This window comes from Mustela putorius, unplaced genomic scaffold (assembly GCF_011764305.1).
Source record: "Mustela putorius furo isolate JIRA1106 unplaced genomic scaffold, ASM1176430v1.1 tig00000430_pilon_pilon_pilon, whole genome shotgun sequence".
NCBI classification, from domain to species: Eukaryota; Metazoa; Chordata; class Mammalia; order Carnivora; family Mustelidae; genus Mustela; species Mustela putorius.
This window is the reverse complement of record NW_025421377.1, coordinates 20,961,696-20,985,557: the sequence shown is the minus strand read 5'-3', so window position 1 is coordinate 20,985,557 and position 23,862 is coordinate 20,961,696. Positions and strand designations below refer to the sequence as shown.

At 39.0% G+C, this 23,862-nt stretch overlaps 1 protein-coding gene across 2 annotated transcripts in view; it reads right to left on the bottom strand.

Annotated features, from left to right (window-relative positions):
• SLC4A4 (solute carrier family 4 member 4) overlaps positions 1-23,862 on the bottom strand; it is a 350,735-nt gene that overhangs the window by 170,764 nt on the left and 156,109 nt on the right. For both annotated transcript variants that reach the window (XM_045079852.1, XM_045079853.1), the window contains exon 6: positions 22,160-22,339. In XM_045079852.1, coding sequence (XP_044935787.1) covers positions 22,160-22,339 — 180 coding nt within the window. The remainder of the gene's footprint in view (positions 1-22,159; positions 22,340-23,862) is intronic.

The window sequence follows — 23,862 nt, the reverse complement described above, 5'->3', positions numbered from 1 at the left end:
GATAGAGAGCGGTCACTAAAGGTGTTTGAGCAAAGGGAGTGATATGTTTGCCTTTGTGACATAGAGAGGCAATAATGAAGGGTAGATTTAAAGACGGTATGAAAAAAGACTGGGAAGACAGGAAGATATTGCAACAGTCCACACAGGAGATGGTAAGGATCTGAAGTGAGGCAGTTGCAATGGAGAGTCACAGAGGGCAGGTACGAATAAGAAGGAAAACAGCCAAAGGGTACAGATGGGGAACAAAGAGGAGTCGGAAGATGACGGGGGTTTTTGGCCTGACAAGTCGTGGGTGAGGAGCTACTGAGGGGGAGAATGCCTTAAGAGGAGTAGAATCGGTATCTGAATTACCAGAACAACTATAAACACCATAAACATTCAGTTTACCACAGAAAGAAAAGAAAATCTTTCTGAAGATTCTGCCAGCAATTTTCATCAAAGTAAAATTCTATTGTTTGCTGCCAAGAAGAAATTTCATTATTAACTTTGAAATTGATATCTACAGCTGAAATACTGCATTTGCTTTTCCTCTGGTCTCCCTCACTCACATGTGTACAGACATACTAATTCTAGTAGTCGGATCTTCAGTTGTCTCGAAGAATTAAATCCAGACATTGTTTGGTCTAATAAGAGTGGTTTACTATGTATCTGCATGAAAGACTCCCCATCAGGTTCAAATTAATCTAGTCTACTTCAGAAGTCTCCCGTGAAACCACAGCCCCAGTGGTTTGTTGACCTTGAACTGGTTAAGTCCAACCTTTCCTCACTATGAGAAGAGCCCTCGTCCTCCATCAACAAGGAGTACACAGAAGGACATACCTGTGGTATACTGGCCTTACATAACATCACATTTCTCTCAGCACTGCCAAGAACACACTGCAAAGTCACAGCTACAATTTCTGTTATGGCTGGGTGGTAGTCACTGGTTCTGTCCACCAAATATTTCTGAATCTCCACCTTCCGGCACATGGTAGGCACATGGTAGGATAACAATTCTTTAAAGTTAGGTGTGGACGTATGACTCACTATGGTGAATGAAAAGTGAGTGAAAGTAACATGTGTCATTGCTGGTCTGAAATTGGAGAGTCAGCCTGTGAGTCACCATAAGCCTTTCCCACTGCCACAGTGATTGTGGAAGCACCAGTGGAGAGAAGGCTGCCATTAGCCTGGATGCTGACTAACAATGGTCGGCGGAACTCCCTGAGACCCACAACAGACATATAATAGTATGACTAAGAAACTTCCCTGGTGTTAGTTAAATAACTGAGATGTTTGGTATTAGTTGTCACTGTAGCAAAATCCAGCCCATGGATTTTTGACTTACTAACTGTCATGAAAATAGCAAAAAAAAGCAAGTCAGGAAGACAAGCTCTTCTTCCTCCCACCTCAATTCACCTTCATTCTACCGTGCTTCATCAATGTGCTCTGGGAGGCAAAGTGGAAATCCAAACACAGAGTAGACGCCAGTGCTTGATGCTTCTTGTTCACACTTCCTTTCTAATACTTCCAATTACTGTCCAAGTGCTTTATTTAATTTTACATTTGAACCATTTGGCTCTGTTATTCATTCATTTGTTCAACATGTACTGATTTACTGCTCTGTGGAAGGCATTCTCTAGATACAACAGAGCAGCAGCTGTCAAAACTTTTAGTCTCAAGATACCTTTACACACTTAAAAATTAAGAGTATGTGTTTATCTGGGTTACAGCTATCAATATTTACCATAATGAGAATTAAAACTAAAGTTTTAAAAATATTTATTAATTTAAAATTATACAGTAAACCCATTGTATGTTAACTTAAATGATATATTTTATTAAAAATAACTATTTTCCAAAGCAAAAAAAAAAATTGGCAAAAAGAATAGCATTGTGTTACATTTTTACAAATCTTTTTAGTATATGGCTTAATGAAATACATCTGGATTCTCATGTCTCTTCTGCGTTCAATCTGCTGATATATGTTGTTTGGGTTGAAAGATATGAAGAAAATCCTAAGACCCTCTGAAAGGGTCTCAGGGATATCCAGGGCTCTCCAATCCCCACTTTGAGAACCAGAACTATAATGTAAAGATCAGAAAATTTTTCCTATGTAATAGGAAAATTTTTCCTATGTAATAAAATTTTTCCTATGTAATAAATATTTTAGGCTTTGTGGGCCACAAATCTCTATTGCTACTATACACTACCACTACAGCATAAAAGCATCCATAGCCAATATATAAACTAATGAGCTTGGCTGTCTTTCAATAAAACCTTATTTACAAAAGTAGGCAGCAAGTCCTATCTGGTCCATGGGCCTTAGTTTATCTATCCTATGACAGAGGATACCTAAACAAGTTAGACTTGGGTCCCTCCCTTAAAAAAATGTATAGCTGATAGAGGCAGTAAGTTCCACACACTATTAACACAAAACAGAATGAGGTACATATGAGAAATCTCAAAAAAAGATGCTTTCCAAATTCAAGGTCACAAGAGAGTCCCTCAGATTGGGAAGGTTTCAAGGAGAAGGTGAGCACTGAAGGATAGGCTGAATTTTGAGAGAAAGTTTCAAGAGGAAGGAGAGCATTCCAAGTAGAGAGAATGTTCAGGCCCAAGACACTCACGGACGGAAGCACTCAACGAATTCAAGTAATAGTAAGCAGCTCTTGAAATGTAGTGAAGATAAAGGGAAACACAGTGGTATGAAATCCTGCTTAATCAAATTTAGGTCACCGGGCAACGGGCCTTAAATACCAGGCCCAGATGGTTGCATATTGTTTGAGATGCACTGAGGTGCCCCTGACCACTTCTACAGAAGAGGTAACTTATCAGCCATGGATGATCTAATTAACTGGAAGATAACGTGCAGGATGTGTTTGCATGTGCCCAGCTATAGGCAGTGACCTCAGATGATGGGCTATTGGATTAGACTAAGCAAGAGGGAAAAAAAGGACCTGAATAAAAACAATGACAGGAACATCAGAAAGGAGTCAGAGGCACGCAACATTCAAAGGTAACATCTAACAGATTGAGTGGCTCACTGAGGATAGAAGGGAAGAGAGAGTGCTAATCAAAGATGATTCTAAGGCTCCAAGTCTGAAGCAAGGGAGAAAGGACAGTAAGGGACAGGAAGGTCAGGAAAGGGGACAGATTTGGTGATCAGAATAAAAGTTCAGTTATGAACATATTCCACATATCACCATATTGCCGGGCACAAGTCTGAATGCTCACAAATCCCAAACTCTCCTTGGTGGGGAAAAAATGTATTTTATAATTCCAGCACATTGTCAAAATTTTTCCAAATCTGTGCCTCTTGAAATCTCTTCCAAGTCCCCAGTACTCTGAAATGTAACAGAATTTCTAAGTTTTTATTCTTTCTCCACTCTGATTCTATTTATGGACTTCTAGAGTCAGCATACACTCCAGATCATTGTAAATACAATACTAGATATCAATGAAAAAACCAATGAGATCTCTTTCAGAAACTCAGACAAATAGTAACTAACTCTCACTGTTTGTTTTGTTTTGTTTTGTTTTGTTTTGTTTTAAAGTGGTTAGAACTGTCTCTATTTGAAGAATGTTGTAACTCGTTCTTGGATACCACCTAAGTTTTCTCAATGTCTTATGTTAACTAAAAAGTCTGATGGTCGATGTCAGGTTGCTGAAAGATTTTATTTCTCACAGTCTTTTGAAAAGTTACAGTGAGGGAATTTTGAAAGCTGTACTTAAGTTTCCTTCTGCCTTTTAAAAGGCCAAAAACACATATGTGAGAGTGACACAATAAATGACCCAAAAAAGATTCCCAGTCAAGAACAGACCCTTACCTTAAACCCGCTAAAGAAAGAAACAGAGAATGGAAAGTGAAATGCTTGGAATGAAGATACACACGCTCTAAATTTACAAGTTGCCTGAGGAAAGCTGTGATGTAGTCATTACACTGCCCCTGAAAGATGGGTTTAGACGGATCCAACATCGTAAGGTGAGAAAGTGATAACAAACCAGAAATCTAGGGGCACCTGGATGGCTCTGTGGGTTAAAGCCTCTGCCTTCCGCTCAGGTCATGATCCCAGGGTCCTGGGATCGAGCCCCGCATCGAGCTCTCTGCTCAGCAGGGAGCCTGCTTTCTCCTCCCTCTCTCTCTCTCTCTGCCTGCCTCTCTGCCTACTTGTGGTCTCTGTCTGTTAAATAAATAAATAAAATCTTTAAAAAAAAAAAAAAGGCAGAAATCTAAAAGAGTCTTGATTCCATGATAAATCCTCTAAAAATCTCCTCGTGAACTCTATGTCCAAAGACGGCTACGGCCTGCATGCCAGGGACAGAATCGTGCCCACGTGCCCCTGTAAACCCCCTCACCTTTTTCCGTGAATGCTTTCCTATTAGCTCCCCGGCTGCAAGCTCAAAACCTGAGGCATGCTGGATCCTTCCTCTTCCTCCCCTAACGTTCGATCCGTTGCCAAGTCCTACAGATGCCATCCCGAACATTTCTTGCATGATCCTCCTTCCCATTCCCACAGTCGCAATCCGAGCCCAGCTCCTCACTCTCTCCATCTGGTCTACTGCGGTCCCTTCTCCCTACCTCAAGTGCTTCCCCTTCTATTCCACTCAAATAACCGCGGGCAGATTAATTTCCTTAACGCACAGCTCTGACCAATCTACCTCCATGCTAAAAAACTGCTCACAGACCTTCCACAAAATGGATTTTGCCATCAACTTTTTTTGCCATCTTAACACCCACATGTTGTGTCCTCCTGCCCTCTCTGCTAATTAAATGTGTCCACTTCCTCACCTTACAAAAACCCTTCATTTGCTTTCTCCACAACCTAGCTTTCCTGCTTTTCTCTCCCCCTAGCACCACCTTTCAGTGTCTCATCCTGCTTTTCCTACAACCTCCATTTGTGGATACACAACCCAGCCTTGAAGGTTCAGTGAGGTGATCGCACAGAAAACCTGCTGGTGGTTGCTAGAGGTGGGGTTGGCCTGGGGGTGGGCAAAATGAGTGAAGGAGGTAAAACAAAGTTCAAACTTCCAGTTTTCAAATAAATAAGTCATAAAGAAGTCAGTCAGGGAATGTCAAGGACAGGATAACGACTATAGTTAATAATGTTACATTGCATATTTCAAAGTTGCTAAGAGAGGATCTTAAAAGTTCTCATCACAAGAAAAAGAATGTATAACTATGTGTGCTGACAGCTGTTAACCAGACTTCCTGCGGTGATCGTTCTGCAATGTATACGTTTATTGAATCATTATATCGTGCACCTGAAACTAATAGAATGTTATATGTCAATTATACCTTCGTTTAAAAATAAATGAAAGTCTATCTCCTCTAAGAAAAAAACTGTTCCTGATTCTCTTTCTATGCTCTGCTATCCAGTCTTCTCTGATAAGCATTCCCAGAGAGTATAGTGTTTGCATCTGTGTTGTACACTGTAGATAAACAGGTCTGTCTTTGCAATCTTCTGGGGGTACTTATCATTGTCTCTTTCAAATCATTGCTACCTGTGAATTTCCCTCATCATCTTCCCTCCAGCTGGACTGTGGAACTGGAAGAGTAAGGGCTCAGTGAACATCTGTTGACCTGAGCTGTTAAAGTGAACTCTCTGGCTTCACCACTTTCCTGAAGAACTTTCTAAGAAAACTCTAGAGCCCAAGAAAATTACAATCTTTATTTAGTCAGTAAACTTTCTAACAGATGAAAGACTTCAAATTGCTTAATTCCAAAAATGTCCCAAAAGAAATTTTTAAAGTTTCTTTTAAAAAAGCAAAAACAGGGGTGCCTGGCTGGCTCAGTGGGTTAAAGCCTCTGCATTCGACTCAGGTCATGGTCTCAGGGTCCCGATCGAGCCCTACATCGGGCTCTCTGCTCAGCAGGAAGCCTGCTTCCCCCTCTCTCTGCCTGCCTCTCTGCCTGCCTGTGATCTCTGTCTGTCAAATAAATAAATTAAATCTTTAAAAAAGAAAAAAAGCAAAAACAGTCCCAGTTACAACTTAATTCTTTAAATTCTAATATTTGCTTTGTCACCTGGTCGTAAGTTGACACCAGAATCTACAGTTAGGCCACTGTGGTTTCATTAAAAAAGAAAAACCAGTAAGATCTAATACTAATAATTAAGGATAGTGATAACATCAAACCCTGGGTAAGAACCTACAAAACAAAACACTGAACATGACCAGGAGGTCCTTGCCTGGCAGACTTACCAACCAGACAGGCAGACATAACACGCATCAAAGGGAAGGGAAAGACAGAGGAAGACAGAGGCCGAAATGTGCCAAAGATGGCAGGAGAAACACAACAACCCTGAATCTCATTTTCTTCTTTAAAGTTGGACCTAAGAGTCTGAAGCAGCTGCTTCTGATTGCCAATAACTGCAAAGGGACACACGTGTTTTCAAGGGGCTCAGAAGACACTGGCTGTTCGGTGTGACACTGAATTTAAAGACAAGCGTGCACAGTGAAGGGCCACTCTGGATCTTTCAAGATAGAGTAACAGGATCTAGCAATGGCAAAGCATTTAGGTGGAGATTAATGTGTCTGGAAAAGGAGAGGTGAAAGCTTCTCTTTTGTTCTCAGTAGCCCAGGCTGGTTTCAGACCTGCCAGTAAGATCTGTAAGAGGAAATCATTTTTGGCTTTGTGCCAACTTCTAATTCAATACGTTGGCAGCACTTGCAGTGGATAAGAGCTGTAAACTCATATCTGCCTCAGGTGACAAGTAAGATAAGAAGCACACAATGTAAAAATGATGAGAGCTGACTCCCCAAACGCAACCTTAAATGTAGCTTTCTAAAAAAGGTAGTTCCTTCAAGGTACACGAAGCCTGAAAATATCTTGCTAAGAAAACTGGAAGATTTGATTAATGGAACTTGTTCAGAAACCTCTTCTTTAACTGATATTTTTGATAGTGTTTGTGAAAAAATAAATCCACATTAATAATTACAGCAAACTAATAACCAAATTTATTGGATCTGGATGACTAGAAATACGAGTGAACCGTTTTTGCAGACATACAATATTTTATGTATCATAGTTTACTATGGCCAAGATGTGCCCCAGCGCAAACTGGGCTGTTGGCTGCCTTAAGTGACATGATGGGGTATCAAGGATTGATCAGTGCTCACCGAACAACTCCCATGTTCCAAGTACCTACACCACATTGGAGGAGACACAAAAGCAGGACTTACACCCCCTGCCCTAAAGGAGTTTTTTTTAATATAGTTGAAAGGAAAAATACAAATAATGAAACACCAGAGGACAACATGATACAATACACTGCAAATCTCCTAATTGTGAGACACAGATAACTAGAGCCATAGAATTTTAAGATCTTCTGTGTCTGTGAGAACCATTTTACAAAGGAGATGAACTTCATTCGGATCCTATTATATAGTTTTGGATAGGCATGTTTGAAAAGGCATTCCCAAAAGGCAGGGGAATCAACTAAGGTATGGAAGTAAAACTGGCCATGACACAAGCCAGAAGAAAAAGGACGAGCTGATTAGGTCACAGGTTCGTACTGATAAGACATGGAGATGGAAATTGGATAGGTAGGTACAACCAGCAGGGTTTAATATCACTTTGCACATCTTTGTTATTTATTATGGATCTTCCCCAACCTACAGTAGGGTTATATCCTGATAAACCTATCATAAATGAAAAATATGATAAGTCAAAGAGCACTTAATAGCCTCAAACTACTGAACCTCATGCTTAGCCTCCCCTACCTTAAATGTGCTTAGAACACTTAACATTAGCCTACAGTTGGACGAAGTCATCTAGCACAAAGCCTCTTTTTAATAAAATGGTGAATATAATTTATTATACATTGTACTGGAAGTTAAAAAAAAAATATTTTATGGGTCCAGAATGGTCATAAGGTTGGGTTGGTTGTTTACCTCGTGATTGCACAGAGGGGCTGTGGCTCCTTGCCACTAACCAGCATCATGAAGGCATATTGTGCTGCCCATCATCAGCCAGGGAAAAGATCAAAATTCAAAGTACAGTTTCTACTAAATGTTTATTACTTTCACACCACCATAAAGTAGAAAAATGGTATGTGGAACCATCGTAAGTTATAGACCATCTATATGTGTTTACTAAATTAATTGAATTGATGGGGTAGATAACAGAGAGCTCTGGGCAGGTGACTGAGATTACAAATCAAAGCTTTTATCTAAGGAGAGAATATAGCATATAAATAGGAAGTAAGAAGAATCCTCTCTCATAACTAAAATGTGTTTTCGTAAAAGGATTGGCCCAGGATGTGGTCTAAGGTTCATTTCCAACTGGTTGACATATTTTCATCATTGACAAACTGAAGATTTTGGTCAATTTCCTTGATGATTTATCCACAACAATATTTCAATGTCTAGATGCCTGATGTGGTTTCAGAGGACAAAAATGACTACAATTTCTTGAGCAATTCCTGTAAGCAATTTGCTAATAATAGTAATAATGTTGGATTTATCGAGTGCTATGAAATAAAATAAACACTTCATGCATTTCTAATTTAATTCTCACAACAGTCCTCCGTTGCTAAGATTAACCCAATTCTACAGTTGAGAAACCCAAATTTATAGTAGAGAAGTAACTTGCCCAAAGTCAGGATGCCAGCAAGGATTCAAACCCAATTCTGCCTGACTCCAAACCCCAATGACTAAACTTCTAGATCTGAATTTATTTTTTCCCAAGAGGCATCACCGAAAAAAAAAAAAATTCATCAGAAGGAATGAATGCATGATACTTGCAGAGACAATCATGTGAGTCTGAGAGCATCAATAATGGAATCAGTGCCTCTTTTTGGCAATGTAACCATGTGAATTTCCTATACTTTAAGTTCAGTGAGATATTGCTCATGAAACTACCATATGAGAAAGTTCAACACTTGTCCTAGACACTTGGAATCCATGTGATTTGGGCAAGTTACTTTACCTCTCTAAGGCCCATGTGTTCATCTGTAAAATATGAATAATGATAGGCACTTCACAGGATTGTTCAGAAAATTAAATGTTGTCACACAAAAAACTTAGCTTAGGGTTTATTACTGAAAAGTAGTTTAAGTTAATGTTTGCAACTTTTATTATTATTATTCAAGAAAAAAACATTTCGGCTTCTTAGACCTAATATGTAGCAGAAATCATTACCAAGTTACAAGTTCAATAAGGGTCCCTTCACCCTATTATTCTATCACCAAACTCCTTTAATATTTAGCCTGAAAATCTTCTCCTCCAAAGCCTCTTCTGCCATCACAACTTCCAGGCCAAGCAGATGTTCCCATAATCTCAAGTGTGTGTATGTGATTTTCAGTCATTTCACTTAGTATTTTACACAATTTTACCCATTGTGTTCTGCCTTCTTCATTAGAAAGGCAGTCCCCTGAGGAGAGGGACTCATTTCCTTATCTCCGCTGCCTAGCACAGTGCCTGGCACTGTAAAGTGCAGTACATATATTTGTATCTCTATGGGACACAGAAATTATTAAAAGAGTTTCCAAAAATACCAAATTTACTCCAAGAAAAGTCCTGGAAATATGTAGTGCAACAAACACTATTCTAAGATGAACTAAAAACTTCCCCCATTAGGTCATATGAATAAGACATCTCATCTTCCCAGGAAAATGAAATTTTCTCATGCTAAATGAGTAAAAAGTATAAATCAATGGGTTTATTATAAGAAATATGATAACAAAGAGTTAAAAACCTAATGATATCACTATGGGTGGGCTTCTTGACAAGTAAAAGAAATTTATATCACAAATAATCAAATTTGGAAAAAGTCTACATAGCGTGTTCTTTTCTCTTTTGGTTTTAGGTATAATAAATCCTGTCTCTTAACAAACTCTTTATTTAAGAAAAAAAAAAAGAAGAAGAAGAAGAAGAAGAAGATTCTATCTTATATCCATGGCGCCTACTGCCTTTCTTACCCATAAAGGAAATTTGGACTTTTTTTTTCTTAGTCCATTAACCCACTAAGTGCTTCCTCCAACCCAGCACTTGAATGTTTTTGATCAGAGATCTCATCCAAAGTGATCCTCCTCACAATCCTCTGAAAGAGGAGAGCCCAGCATCGTGATTGCCCATCCCATCAGGAAACCAAGGCTCCCAGCAGCACTGCATGAATGGAGCACCACCTGTGCCAGGCCTCACCCTGAGTCTGGAACTCTTTCCACGATCTTCATGGCACTCAGTTTGAATCCAATATGGCAGCTCACCTGGAGAATACATTGTTACTGTACTCTCTGGCGGTGGAAGGAATAGCTCAGTAATCATATGAATCTGTAATGCTCATCCTTTCAGACATTCTTGACTGCCCCTCAGTGAGGGTGAGCCCCACCTTCACGCCCTCCCGCTCCCCACTGTCGCCACCATCCTTGCCCTCCCCAGCCATGGACTTACTTAGCCATCCCACGCTGGGAGTGCGCCGCACTCGGGGGTCATCATCCAAGGTGCGGGTTGCTAGGCAGGGCACTGAGTTCTCAAGCGGGCTGCGGGCTTTAGTGTCAGAAGCAGAAGACAGGAGGAGGAGGACACATGAGCAGCCACAGCAAGGATGAGGATGGAAGCGTTAATTTAGAAGAAAAAAATACTAAAGCAAATCACACAAGCGAGTTAAAGAAGAACAATGACATATTACATCGACACAAATACCCCCTCCCAAGACCCTTAGATGGAACAAATCCCAACACAGAATGAAAAGGCTTTGAAAAAAGTACATTCAACCATTATAGTTCCCCAAGTACCAGGGAATTATCTGCCCTGCAGTTCTAACAGACAAAACATGGACTGTATCGAGAAGAAAGATCTACATAACGAATACTAATCTTAAGACGTAAGATCAAGACTGTTAATAATTTTGCACCATGCAAGCACACACAGAGGGAAGCTACACACAGTTTTGTAAAGCACAGGGGGCGGGGGATTATGTTAGTAAGGTCTTTCTTATGATCTACCCTACAGACCCTTCCACGGATCTTGTACAGGAATGCAGAAAGCAACAGTTCATACTTCTACTTCTGAAATATTTTCCTTGGTGAATATCAAACTGGTTTTCAATTTCCGTTGCCTCTGTTTTTCAGCCCTTCAGAAATATGAGACTGGGATATAGATAAATCAACACCTTAATATGAACCAATTCAGAAATGCATGCTAGTCCTCAATTTCTGGAGTCCTTTAATACTGATTTTACTATAATTTTAATATTCAGTGCACCCATGCCAAATCTTAGACCAAATCAAACAGATTAATGATGCAAGCTAAATGCATAGTATGGTTCCTCTAGATATTTTTCATCAACTGGAGAGCATCATGAACTTCTGCCTCAAGATAATTTCATTTGGGCTTCATGTCATCTATTCTGCTGTTCTCATCAAATACCTCAGTCCAAGGCTACTAAGAAATAGGCAGCATAATTGCCCTTCAAGGAACAGTGAGATAGGAAATATCTAACCATCAGACTACATCCAATTTGATTTAAGAGAGTTTTAATATGACAGTCAGTAAATAAGGCAACAAAGCCTATCCAACCAAAAGCAAAGATTAGATCATCAATTCACACAATTCTACAAATAATAGGGCAGATAAAGAGTCTTTAAGGCTACCGGTGACTTGGGAGGTCAAGTTTTGAATGGACTCATTTACAAATTAATGTAAGTTTAGGGCCAAATTTGGGCATTCTGCACATTATAAAATCTAGAAACATTTTTGTCAATTTATCTGTCTGTGTTAAAAGCTGTAAATAAAGCCAGGACTTGCGAGCAGGCCATCTGTGCCAGCACCTGTTTGAGGCAAATCTGATGTCTTCTCTTTGCAATCTGAATTTTTAATTGTTTCCCATAACTGAACTTCTTTGCAAGTTTTTATTGCACTAAGAAAAATGAAAAAAAGGGAAATGAATCAGTTGAGATTATTCCAAAATTGCTTTTGTCAAGAAGGAGGCAATTAGAAACACATAATATCACGCTGACCAAGTCTCACCTCCTATTCCTTTTGACAACTGAGTGATCTGCTTCAAGAGCCAATGTTCCAGCCAACCTAGCTAAAGGAAATGAGAGGTGGGGGACAACTCCAGTCATTTATCTAGGCCTGAGTGAGGACCAACTGAAATTTCAGGTCAAAGAAAACTGACAGGGGTTGTGAGGGCAAAGTAAGCCTGCAAGAGCATTCGCATCCTTCAGCTTCTGAGCAGAGTGAAGCTACCCAACTTTCAACGCTGATACCAGGGCTTGCCCCTCAAGTGAGTGCAAGAGGGAGGCAGCTGGTCTGAAACCCAGGTGCTGATAACAAACTTCCCCAACAGCTCCTCTCTCCTCAACTGCTCCCAAGATGTCAGTGTGTTGTCTGTGGGGAGCTAAAGCTGGAAACTCCTTTTTGCATACACGTAGCCTCCGCTGACGCTGAGCAGCACCATCAAGGGGGCAGTGGAAGAGTCTGGCACACAGCAGCAAAGAACCTGGCTCCAAAGACAGGCATGAAAAATGAAACTGCCCATAGAGACTTGGCACCTGTGTTTTAGCAAAGCTGATTGGAGCCATCTGGCTGCTTACTCTCATGAAAACTGGGAGGCTCACAGCATCCATTACTTATGTTGGCAAATTCCAACATTTTGATTTGTTGGACCCTCTGTGTACTTCTGTGCAGGAAGAGATACAAACTCCGTAACCCTTTCGTGTTGTGTTCTTTTCTCTTCACAAATTTACTTCAAAGATAGAATTTTGAAAAGTCATTCCCAAAGCTGGAGCGGAACTTTCTATAATTATACCACGGTAATGACATATTATGTATGCCTTTTCCAGATAATGGTTTCATTGTACCTCTTCTACACTTAAGCTTCAAAATAAACAACTTAGCTTTGCTATTATCTTACATGTTCTCTTCTAAATCATTTTCGCTTGACTCCAGGCAGAAACAAGGTAGAAATTGGCTTATATTATTGTGACTTGATGAGGAAAGATCGAAAGATCTATAGCTTTAAAGATTTCAGAGTAATGGTTTCCAATATCTACACTGTAGAAAAAGGTGTGGTGGTGAGAATTTTTTTAATGATTCATGTTACCCTTGAGATCAACTTGTCCAAAACCGTCAATCTTAATCAGTTCAAGTGAGGATATCCCTACTTAAATCAGGCAAATAAAATTAAAAAAAAAAAAAAAAACCTCTCCAGCAAAATGCGTTTTAAACAATCCCATTAAGAAAAAAATAAATTTTACTCATGTTAAAGTTTTAGCACTCTTTTAGGATTGCAATCTTCTATGTTCAAATAGTCATCCTGAAACTAATATTAAACTGTATGTTAACTAACTTGAATTTGAATAATTTTTTTAAATATTTTATTTATTTATTTGACAGACAGAGATCATAGATAGGCAGAGAGACAGGCATAGAGAGAATGGGGAAGCAGACTCCCTGTTGAGCAAAGAGCCTGACATGGGCCCCGATCCCAGGACCCTGAGATCATGATCCGAGTGAAGGCAGAGGCTTAACCCACTGAGCTACCCAGGGACCCCCTGAATAATTTTTTTAAAAAGGAGTCATTGAGCGTGTATTATGCGTTCCACAATTACTTAATCAAAAAGTTTAACCCAAGAATATAGCTGCATTTCACCTGTGTACACATGCAATGTTGCCTAGAAATCTCCATTTAGAGAGCCAATAAAGACATCCAACTGCCACATTTGGAGCGTATTCCTGCCTAGACGTAGACTGTCTTCTAGATCCCTTCAACATCACATTATTACACAAAAAGACCTGGGCTCAACTGATGTGTGGGAAATAAACTATGGTTACAGACCCTCATTGCCCTTTGTAGTTTAATCAGCACATTGTTATTAAACACGCTAGGTTCCTCCATATTTTTAAGCTTGGGCAAATTGTATTACATTTCAGAGCTCAGGCTTTTCTTATGCAAATAGAAATAATGATATATACATTAGACTTGATCTTAGCCAAAAGACCGAGAAGCAATGATGATGTATACGGTAGAAACATCATGGAGGACGACGCCCGGTGCATAATGAGGGTCCAGTTAACAGGAGATACTATTGTCGCTGCTGCCACCACTATCGCTGATGGAATGGAATTACATGTCCTTTGCTCAGCATCCTAGAGGGTGTTGGGAAACATCAAAGACAGAAATGCTGGCCTAATTCAATTCAACTTCAAATTCAAAATGTGATTTTTAAGCTATCAGGTTCATAAACCTGAACAGATCTCCTTTTTGACCTTGTGATTTGTGCCGAAACTAGCCTTGAGTAGATGCAGCTTGCTTAATTACTCTTGGCAGACATTAATTTTATTCCCTCTTCTTTCTTTTGGGAAGACAAGGTAAGGAGTCCCCGGTGCTCACATCTCCTCATCACCTTCCCTCCTTTTTCACATTTTCCTGTCCTTGCCTTTCCTCTTCTGTCTTTTATAAAGAAGAGGACAGGACGTGGTCCCAGATCTACACCTACTCTCCTATCTGCTCTCAGAGAAAGATGAGGCTGGGGGAAACAAGACTTCGCAAATGCATCTCTGTCAAAGATCTCTGAGACAACTACCCAGTGGTGGCAGCAGCAAATCAGCTAAAGGCCCTCTGAGTACATCGCTTTTCCCTATGTGGTAGGGTATGACACAGAGAATCATTCCATTCCTTTACTCCATCAGAGACCAGAAACTGATAAAATGCAAAAATATGTTTATTTCATGGTAACTTCCTGTTATACATATATTATTTATTAATAGCTAACAACTGTCCTTGCTCAGACATATTGCTCAATCTTCATATGCGAATTGCAAATATTAGAAAGCCCACAAGGGACACCTCATTATGTATTATTTGGCATCTCTAAAATTGATAATGAAAGCAATACTGCTTTAAAAATAAAACTCCAAGAATGTTTTCATTTACGGAGTAGTAAGAGGGAAAAAAAAATGAGGCACAAAAGATAACAGAGTACAAAATAATGGTGGTGACTTGAGTCTGTCCTTGGTTTTACATGTAAAAGGCATTAAATCTGCTTCTTTAAGAATTTCTGAATAGCCATTCCTTACAGTGGTATCTCACATTCTGATTCTTAAGAACTTTTCACAAAAAGATCTCACCCACTCCTGGTTGTATGAAAAGGATAAGACACTACCACCTTTACTTACAGATTTAAAGAATAAGGCCCAAAGATATTACGAACATTGCTCAACATAGCACTACTAGTAAGTATTTGTCCAGCACTAGCATGAAGCCTTCAGAAAAGATGGTTCATGTCTCCAAGAAGAAGATTATAAAATAGGACTTTAAGGTCAAAAACGAAATACTCACTAGTATTACATCTCTTAAGCCTGACTCTTCATTGCCATAAACAGCAGAACAGACCAACAAATACTTGGGTGAAAAAGACTCCTGGGGAAAAAAATGTGTTATCGTTTATTTAAAGATCTGAACACTAGGGGCACCTGGGTGGCTCAGTGGGTTAAAGCCTCTGCTTTCGGCTCGGGTCATGATCCCAGGGTCCTGGGATCGAGCCCCGCATCGGGCTCTCTGCTCAGCCGGCAGCCTGCTTTCCTTCCTCTCTCTCTGCCTGCTTCTCTGCCTACTTGTGATCTCTCTGTCAAGTAAATAAATAAAATATTAAAAAAAAAGAGATCTGAACACTATAAATCTGGAAGATCAGTCACTTGCCTAGGGAAGAGAAAAGAAATGAGTGGTATCTGATAGATGAACGGGAAATACTACTATTATTAAGTTACTCTTATGAAGGTATATTGAGGTAGTTTTCTAGAAACTGTCCATGGATTGGTTCATTTAAAGTGAGGCTGAGAAGAGCTCGATCATTCGCTGGGTTCTCGCCAGGACATTCATCTGTGCTGTGCAAATGAACGCAGAATTAGAGCCCTGAACAAAACAGATGGATATGTGCTGTTGGATTTGGGAGAGAGCTGGTTGTATGCAGAAAAGCACCTGGGAAGAGGACTCTCATTTTAAGGTGATGTGAGCCTGAGAAACAAAATGTTGACTGACCCGTCTCAGAACTGGAGAAACATGATGGCCTGCTTCAAAGGAACAGAACCTCTGAGGGAAGTTAAAGAAATGCCTGCCTTACCCATTGATTCAGGGACCAGGTCTGAATTCAAGGGTACAGGGAAAGGAGGGCTACGAAGTAGAACAACCCAACCAGAAACAATTGGGACAAACCAGAATCCAAAACCCAGACAAAAAGCGAAGAATTTCTAAAGGGACCGAGAAAGCTGCCAAACCTGGCGGTGGTCCGGGCCAGATCTTCTGGTGCCAGTATCTAGGCAGCTTGATCTAACAGCCAAACCAAATAGCTTGAATACGCCTAATCTCAAATCAGATCCAAAGCAACAAGAGCCTAGCTAATCCCACTTATATTTCAATGGGGCCGAGAATTACTATTAACAAAAAAAAAAAAAAAAAAAAAAAAGATTTCTTTCCATTGTCTGTTCTTTGTTTGCTAACCACAGACTCTAGAACTGTAGGTAACAGCACTAGAGGACACTTTTTTAAACATCTAAAGGTGCTGTGTGCTTCTGTCAGAAGAAGCAGTGTGAGAGCCAGCGAGGAAGCAGCAGCGGCCTGGGAAGCAACAGTGAAGAGAGGAGTCCAGTGAGAAAGTAAGTGATGGCACCAAGGGGTGGGAACAAGCAGATCGCAGTTCTCACATCTGACAGGAAAAAAAAAAAGTGGCAAACTGAAGAGAAAATCCAGAGGCTCAATGAGGAACAAGCCCTGGATCTCTCTCAGTATCAAGGCCACAGCACAGACAGGAAAAAACATGGAGGAAGCAGTGTGAGGCGCCAGAGCCAGCTACCCTAGTCCTGGAGCTGCCACCTTGTCCTACCCCTCACCTACCTGCTGGAGCAGCTTAAGCAAGTCTTGGATTCTCAGTATGGTTTAGGGTTTCCCTGACAATCATTTAGCAAAGAGTAAAATGAATGAGGGAGAAAGACTCTTTGTAAGGGACTGTGATAGGAAAGAGCTTCCTTCTCACTTACATCCCATGTGGGATTAGCTACCAATACCAAAGGGCAGAGGAGATAACTCAGCACTGTATCCACGGGTCTCTTCCCAAATAATAAGCTACAGAGCAAATATCATTCCAGAAACCGCTCTTACTCAATATGAGATTTTTTTCCCTTAATTGTACTTTGTGGAGTAATTGATTACTATGTGCCAGTCACCACTTTAAACATTTTACATATATTATCTCATTTAATTTTCATTATCTGTTTTACAGACAGGGAACTACATACTAAAATACCTTTCTAACTTTTTATTTAAAAAAAAAAAACTAAAGAAAAATGGGGTCATGAAATTGGACTGGGAAATAAAATGAAATTCATAGTCTAGGCTTAACTAGATAACCAAAGTCACTTTAGGAAAAGTCATGTGCATTTATAGACAGTGGAGGGTAAGGAACAGGTTTCTATGATAGTCTAGGGATTAAAAAAAAATTGAAGACGCTGGAGGCCAGGGGAGGGAGGGAGAATGGGACAAACCGATACTGGCATTGACCAAATTTCCACAAAGGTGGTGCAAGCTGAATACACGAATTAAGGTACCTAGTTGGTCTTCGTGCTTAAGTCAGGTCTCATTCATCTCTTATAAGCTTAGACACCACATTTCAAAAGTACCCATTGAAATGGTAAGTGATGTTTTTTTAAAAATCAGATCATTCTACAAACCATGATTCTTTAAGACAGTGATCAGGTAACCTTGTCAAAAACATCACACTAAATATTTTGAATACATACCAATTAAGTATAAACTTTTTTTTTTTTTTTACTTTCTAATAAAGAGCAAATGAAATACATCTTACTTGATTTTCAAATACTACCAAGGAATGTTCCTAGGCTTACTGGTTATTCTTCCATAGTAAACTATAATAATATAGATTTTCTAAGTATCTCAAACCAAATTATTAAGTAGAGCTGTATGAAATTGCTGACAGTCAACTTTATTTTACCTACAAAATGGCAATTTCATATGACTCAAACTAAAGTAATAGTAAGAAAAAGAGTGGGTAAAGGGAAATCAAGCACCAAAGGAAATGAAAACCTAACACTAACCCCACAGAAATACCTCAATTAATATATTATGAAATCACAGCACTTGCCTAAAATTTAGTACCTGGAAGACATGTCCATCAGAACTCACAGATGTCTCAGACAAGTAGTAATTTCACAATAATTAACACTTTGGAAGCTAGCCTGATTCTTTCCTGATTTATTACAAATGAAAATGTTTTCCAGTTCTTCTTAAAAACACTAAATCATCTTAAACACAAAGCTACATCAGGACCCTAAAAAATAAGAGTTAATCTTTAGCTATGGAGAGACAGTAGTTGGGCTGTTAGTGGGTGTACTGCTAAATATTGGAGAAAACCAGCTCTTCAGGGAAAAGGCATGTGTATGCTCGTGAGCACTTCTGTGTGTAGTAATTTTTATTGATATAAAGGACAGGCAGCACATATACAAGGAATAATAATATATATAATACTCTATTGTAAATTACATATAGTCAGTTGGCTCTTTGTTAGTTTTTATCAAACTCTTTCAGCAATAGCCAACTTATGGTTGCAACTGGCAACCAAACACAGTTGCAACTCAAAATCCTTGTTGAACATCCATTATCATATATGTTAACAAGTAGGACAAAAGTGAAACCATGAAGACATATGTCAGACTTCACTCACTCCTCAATGATGCAGGTGACTCCTTTGCTAAACCTGGATAATAGTTTTTGAATACCGGGCCAAGCATTTTCAGGATCCTTTGTGTTCTCTGCATTTTAAAAGCTGTTTTGGACTGAATGTTTGTACCCTCCCAATATTCCTATGTTAAAACCCTAACTCTTCCATCCAATGTGATAGTAGGTGGTGGGGCTTTTGGGAGGAACTTAGGTCATGAGGACAGAGCCTTCATGAATGCTATGAATGCTATGAATGCCCTTATGAAAGGAGAGAAGAGAAAGAGGGTAGATTTCCTTCTGCCATGTGAAGATACAATGAAAAGACATCCATCTACAAGCCAGGAAGAGGGTCCTCATCAAGAAGCAAATCTGTGACACCGTGATCTTGGACTTCCCTTGTGACTCCAGAACTATGAGAAATAAATGCCTGTTGTTTAAGCCACCCAGTTTATGGTAATTTGTTAAAAGCTCAAGCTGACTAGGCAATGGCCATAGACACTACACACTTACATTTAATCCACACTGTTAACATTTTCTCCATCACTTTGTAAAGCCTTTAGACAAGTGACAAAACAATAAATCAGGCCCTGATTTGAATTTGCTGATTTCTATAGTGTAAGTGCTACCACCATGTCTTATATCAAGTTACCCAAATGAAGTCACTGATCACAGAGCTGGGAAGGAGGTGACTAACTGAACATCATTTTGTTGTATTTCCACCATACAAACACAACAGATGTTAACAACACAAAGAGTGTAAACTCCAGTACAGTTAAATAAAATAAGTAGGAAATGATGAATTTTGAGGAATTACCTTTGTTTTTAATATCATTATTTAATGGTATGTGTACATAATTTAACTTTTAATGGTAGCTGTGTTTAAGCAACTGGTTCACAAAATTCCTGATTGGCTGTTGTGAGTAGACAGAACTAGCTCCAGCATACCACTCGGAAATGAAAAAAATTCCAATTCTAAAGTATCTCCATAAATTTCAGCTATTAATTGCACTGTATCTATTATAGCTAAAGCAAACAACATCTATTTTCTCACCTACAATAGAAGACTGAAGTAACTAAGTTTATCTAGTTTTTACATGGGCTTACAGTATTAGAATCTAGTTCCAACATCAATAGATGTAAGATTCTCATTTATTAAAACAGTAGCTGCAGCTACATAGTTGTTTTAGAAATTTATTCTAAGGACATTTCATAGTTGTTAAAGATAATCAGATTAAACCTTAACATATAAAAATAACTGTATAAACTTTCAAGTTAAGAAAAAACACTTTTAGAAAAACCCAAAATTTGCCATCTGATAATTTATAATAATGCACCTTAGAGGTACATGAAAGTCATTACTATAGAATCTCTCAATGTCAAATCTTGCCTCTGGATATTTAAAAGGAGTGAGGTAACACAAAGGCCAATAATAACATGTTTAAAAAGGCTAATCATGTTCCACGCGTCAGGGTGTAAGCTGCCCAGCTGAAGAGCTGGGAAGGAAGAACTGATTGTGCTCCCTATTTGCTTTCTGCCCAGCATGTATAAGATTTCACAAGTGAAAGGTAATGACAAAGGCAATTTCAACTTTGCTCTGAAGTACAAAGATCTGATAGAATAAAAGATTGGATGATGGATGATATCAACATATCAGTAGTATTCCACAACCCAATACTTTCTCCTAAAACACAAAATACTGGCCTTAAGATCCACTTGTTCTTAATTTCTACTCTGTCTCCACTTCATGAAAAGGGAGCTCAGACCAGACTGGTGGAAGGCACCCTCATTCTGCCGTATTCATTCCACTTCTCTTTGCAAATACAGCAATATTTGAATTTGCATATATAGCAATACTTGAAAACAATGCACTTTCTTGCTTCTTTAATGGTAAGTACCAACTTCAGGATAAAAAAAAAATTAATCTCCAAATCATAGAATTTCATTTAAATGAAGAAGAGGATAAGAAAAAAAATAATACATGAAAGACAAGACTTTTACTTTAGTTGCCATAATTTTTAAAACAGGGCCCCTTTTAAAATGAAGTATTTGTGACATCAGTTATAACCCATTGTTCATCCCATAACATTTCCAGCCATTAAGCTCTTCAAAAATATAATTGAAAAAAAAGAAAGAAGCAAAAGACATACACAAAAAAATAAAACATTTCAGTCAACAGCAATAAGCCAGGTAATGATAGCAACTATAGTAGGAATAGTCTAGATTAGATTCTTCTTTTTGTGACTGTTTTTTATAAAGAGCACTTCTGATTTAAGTACTTATTTATAACTTGTTTTGCTTTTTAAAATATTTATGGTAGCAGTTAAATCAATGTATAAGTCGTTCAATAAAACTGAACCTTTCATTTGGTTCTACTTAATGACTAGACACTCATTAAGAAAGTACAATAATAAAGTGGTTCAAAAATACACCAGAGAAAGTTTGCTAACAGTTAGCTCTCTTCCAGCCAACCATTAGTTTTAATATTAAGTCAGAAAACTCAATTTCCAGAAATGGAGTGGCTAAGTTAGAATTCAGTTTATACAATTCATTTAGTCCACATTTCCCATGGCAAAATACTTTACCCTGTTCTGAAAGTACAGATGAAGACAATGAATTAGATGCTCCCTTATCTACTCATTTCTCTTAGTACTAAAAAAGATCAAGGTGGAAGGAGAGAGACCTGGTTCGACCAGCCCCATGTTTAGCAACACTTTCCGTATGCTTTTATCTTCCATACTTCCTGGAAAAAAACTTCTCCCCTTCTCAGATTAAATACAACCATGAAATGTATTTGAAACAAAGACAATGATACAAAAGATAGATACTTTATAGAAAACTCTGCTGAACGCAACAGAGTACAAATACACACAGAACCTTTCCTATTACTATACAGTGGGATAGTGTCCCACCTTGAATAATTATTCTCACATCTAACCATCATTATCATATAACAGAAGAGCATATGATCCTTTTTCTTTTTTTTTTTTTTGTAGGCCTAGACTTTATTAAGTAATCAATGTAATATTGAGCCTTACTTGGATAAATAATGATTTATAGAGTAGACACCATCTCACATACCTAGCAAACCCTTTATGATACTAGAATTCAGAGCATTTATCATATCTCAATCTATCCTCCTAATTCTCACACACCCACAAGTCAAAAGCATGTTCCTTGATATACTCAAAAATCTCTGAGTTTGATGACTCATCTGTAATATTCAGTTGTTTCACCACAGTGGTAGTACCAGACCATCTCAATCAGACTAGACGTATACGGGAGCAAGCGAGGCATCTTGACATCTGCAGCCTTAGCAACTGCTGAAATCTTTCCAACAGGACCGCAGACCTGCCCAACTGGATAAAAGTCTCATTAGGAAATGGCTGTGGCATATGAACTTGAGGAAAGAACATGGAGCGGAGTAGAAAGGACAAATGACGCGAGATGGAGTGAAGGTGAGAGAGAAAGGTAGGAGAACCTGGCAGCTGTTTGGCCCTGCATTACCATTATCAGGGTTGGTAAACATCCGACTTGCACTGGAGACTGTCTTCCCAATATCAGCCAGGGATCGAAGGTTAGATTTCTTGGTTTGATGCCGGTGCCTCCGGAGCAAAGTGTAGGTCACCTTATCCTTAAGGTCAGGTTTCAATAGGCCTGTCTCAATCTGATGGTCAACAATCATCTCTGATACAAAAACAAAAAGCAAAAGTCAGTCACAAGATCACGAAGTTAAACTTTTTACCCCAACTTTACGGATATCATCTTCAAACTTACAACCAACATGATATTTCCCAAATTTGCAACTTCAATCTTTGTGTGGGGGTAAAGATACGGGACACAGAGATTCTGGTGTTAATGAGAAAGTTATAAATACTCCACTACGAATTTTATGTTTGGAGAGGAAGAATCATCTTGTCCTTTTTTTCAATTGCAGCTAATAGTGAATTTACATTAATCACATTCTTCTAGGAGTAACACAGTAAGTCAGTAATTTACATTTTCTCAATTAAGCAAAAAAAAAGAAAGATTAAAAAATTTCATGTACTCTATCATAGCAAGTGTGCCAGAAATATAAATGATAAAAGAAAAAATTGAAAAGAATATGCAAAATTTAATGTAGTGACAATACTGATTTTTTAGATCTAGTTTCCAAATTCTTCTGTAATGATGTATTTTCCTTACAAAACAAAGGAAAAGAAAAGAATACTGCTCCCCATATCAGGTTATTTGAACACCAATTAATCCAGTGAAAGACTAAACTATAAAACTATGCCTTCATCTTTTCTAAAAAGGGAGGCTGTTCTTGTTTGGATCCAACAAAAGCCTTTTCAATATATTCCATTAATCATTTTAAAAATAAACTCACCAGAATTTAATATAAAATTTTAGTCTTACCACAAAAAGGTTATAATTTCTATTCGTTCTTGTTTTTAGAATGGCTTTAATTGGAAAAGATAACCGTGTTTCACAGAAATTGCTCCATGGGTGGCTCTGCTGAAGGACACATTTTACTCTAAAAGAAGAAATCCTCTTTCTCACAAGTTGGCATGTCGACAGGATGGCAGAAATGGAGCCTGGCGCATCCGTCTCTAATGTCACATGACAGGTCGACATTTCCTCTGTCCGGAACAGGGTTGAGGCAGAATCGTCACAGAACCCACACGAGATATGCAATGACAGGACATTGCCTCACCACTGTACACGGGTGGTGTGGAGCTCTCATCCCCGGCACAGAACCAGAGCAATGAGCAGATTCCATGCCTACCTTTTCAGGTACATGAGTGCATCTAGCACACCTCAACACTCTCTTCCTGGCAAAGTTCCAGTATACAGAAGTGGAGATGAGGGGGGCACCTGCTCCAGTGGTAAGGTTCCAACTCTTGATTTCAGCTCAGGTCCTGATCTCAGGGTCCTGGGACTAAGCCCTGTGGCGGGCTCCGTGCTCAGCATGGCACCTGCTTGAGATTCTTCCCCTCTCCCGATGCCCTCCCCTCTTCCCTCTCATGCTCTCTCTCTCTCAAATAAATAATTTTTTTTTTAAAAAGGGGAGATAAGAACAAAAACTTCTCTTATAAAGTCTGGTGAAAAAAGTGATGGGAGCTGGCAGGATAACAACATCTCCTGAGAGAAGTTAGAGATGTTCCGGGGGCTCCGCTGGGGAACACCTGTATCTCAAGGAAGCCCATCTTAACAGGAAGCCCCTGAAG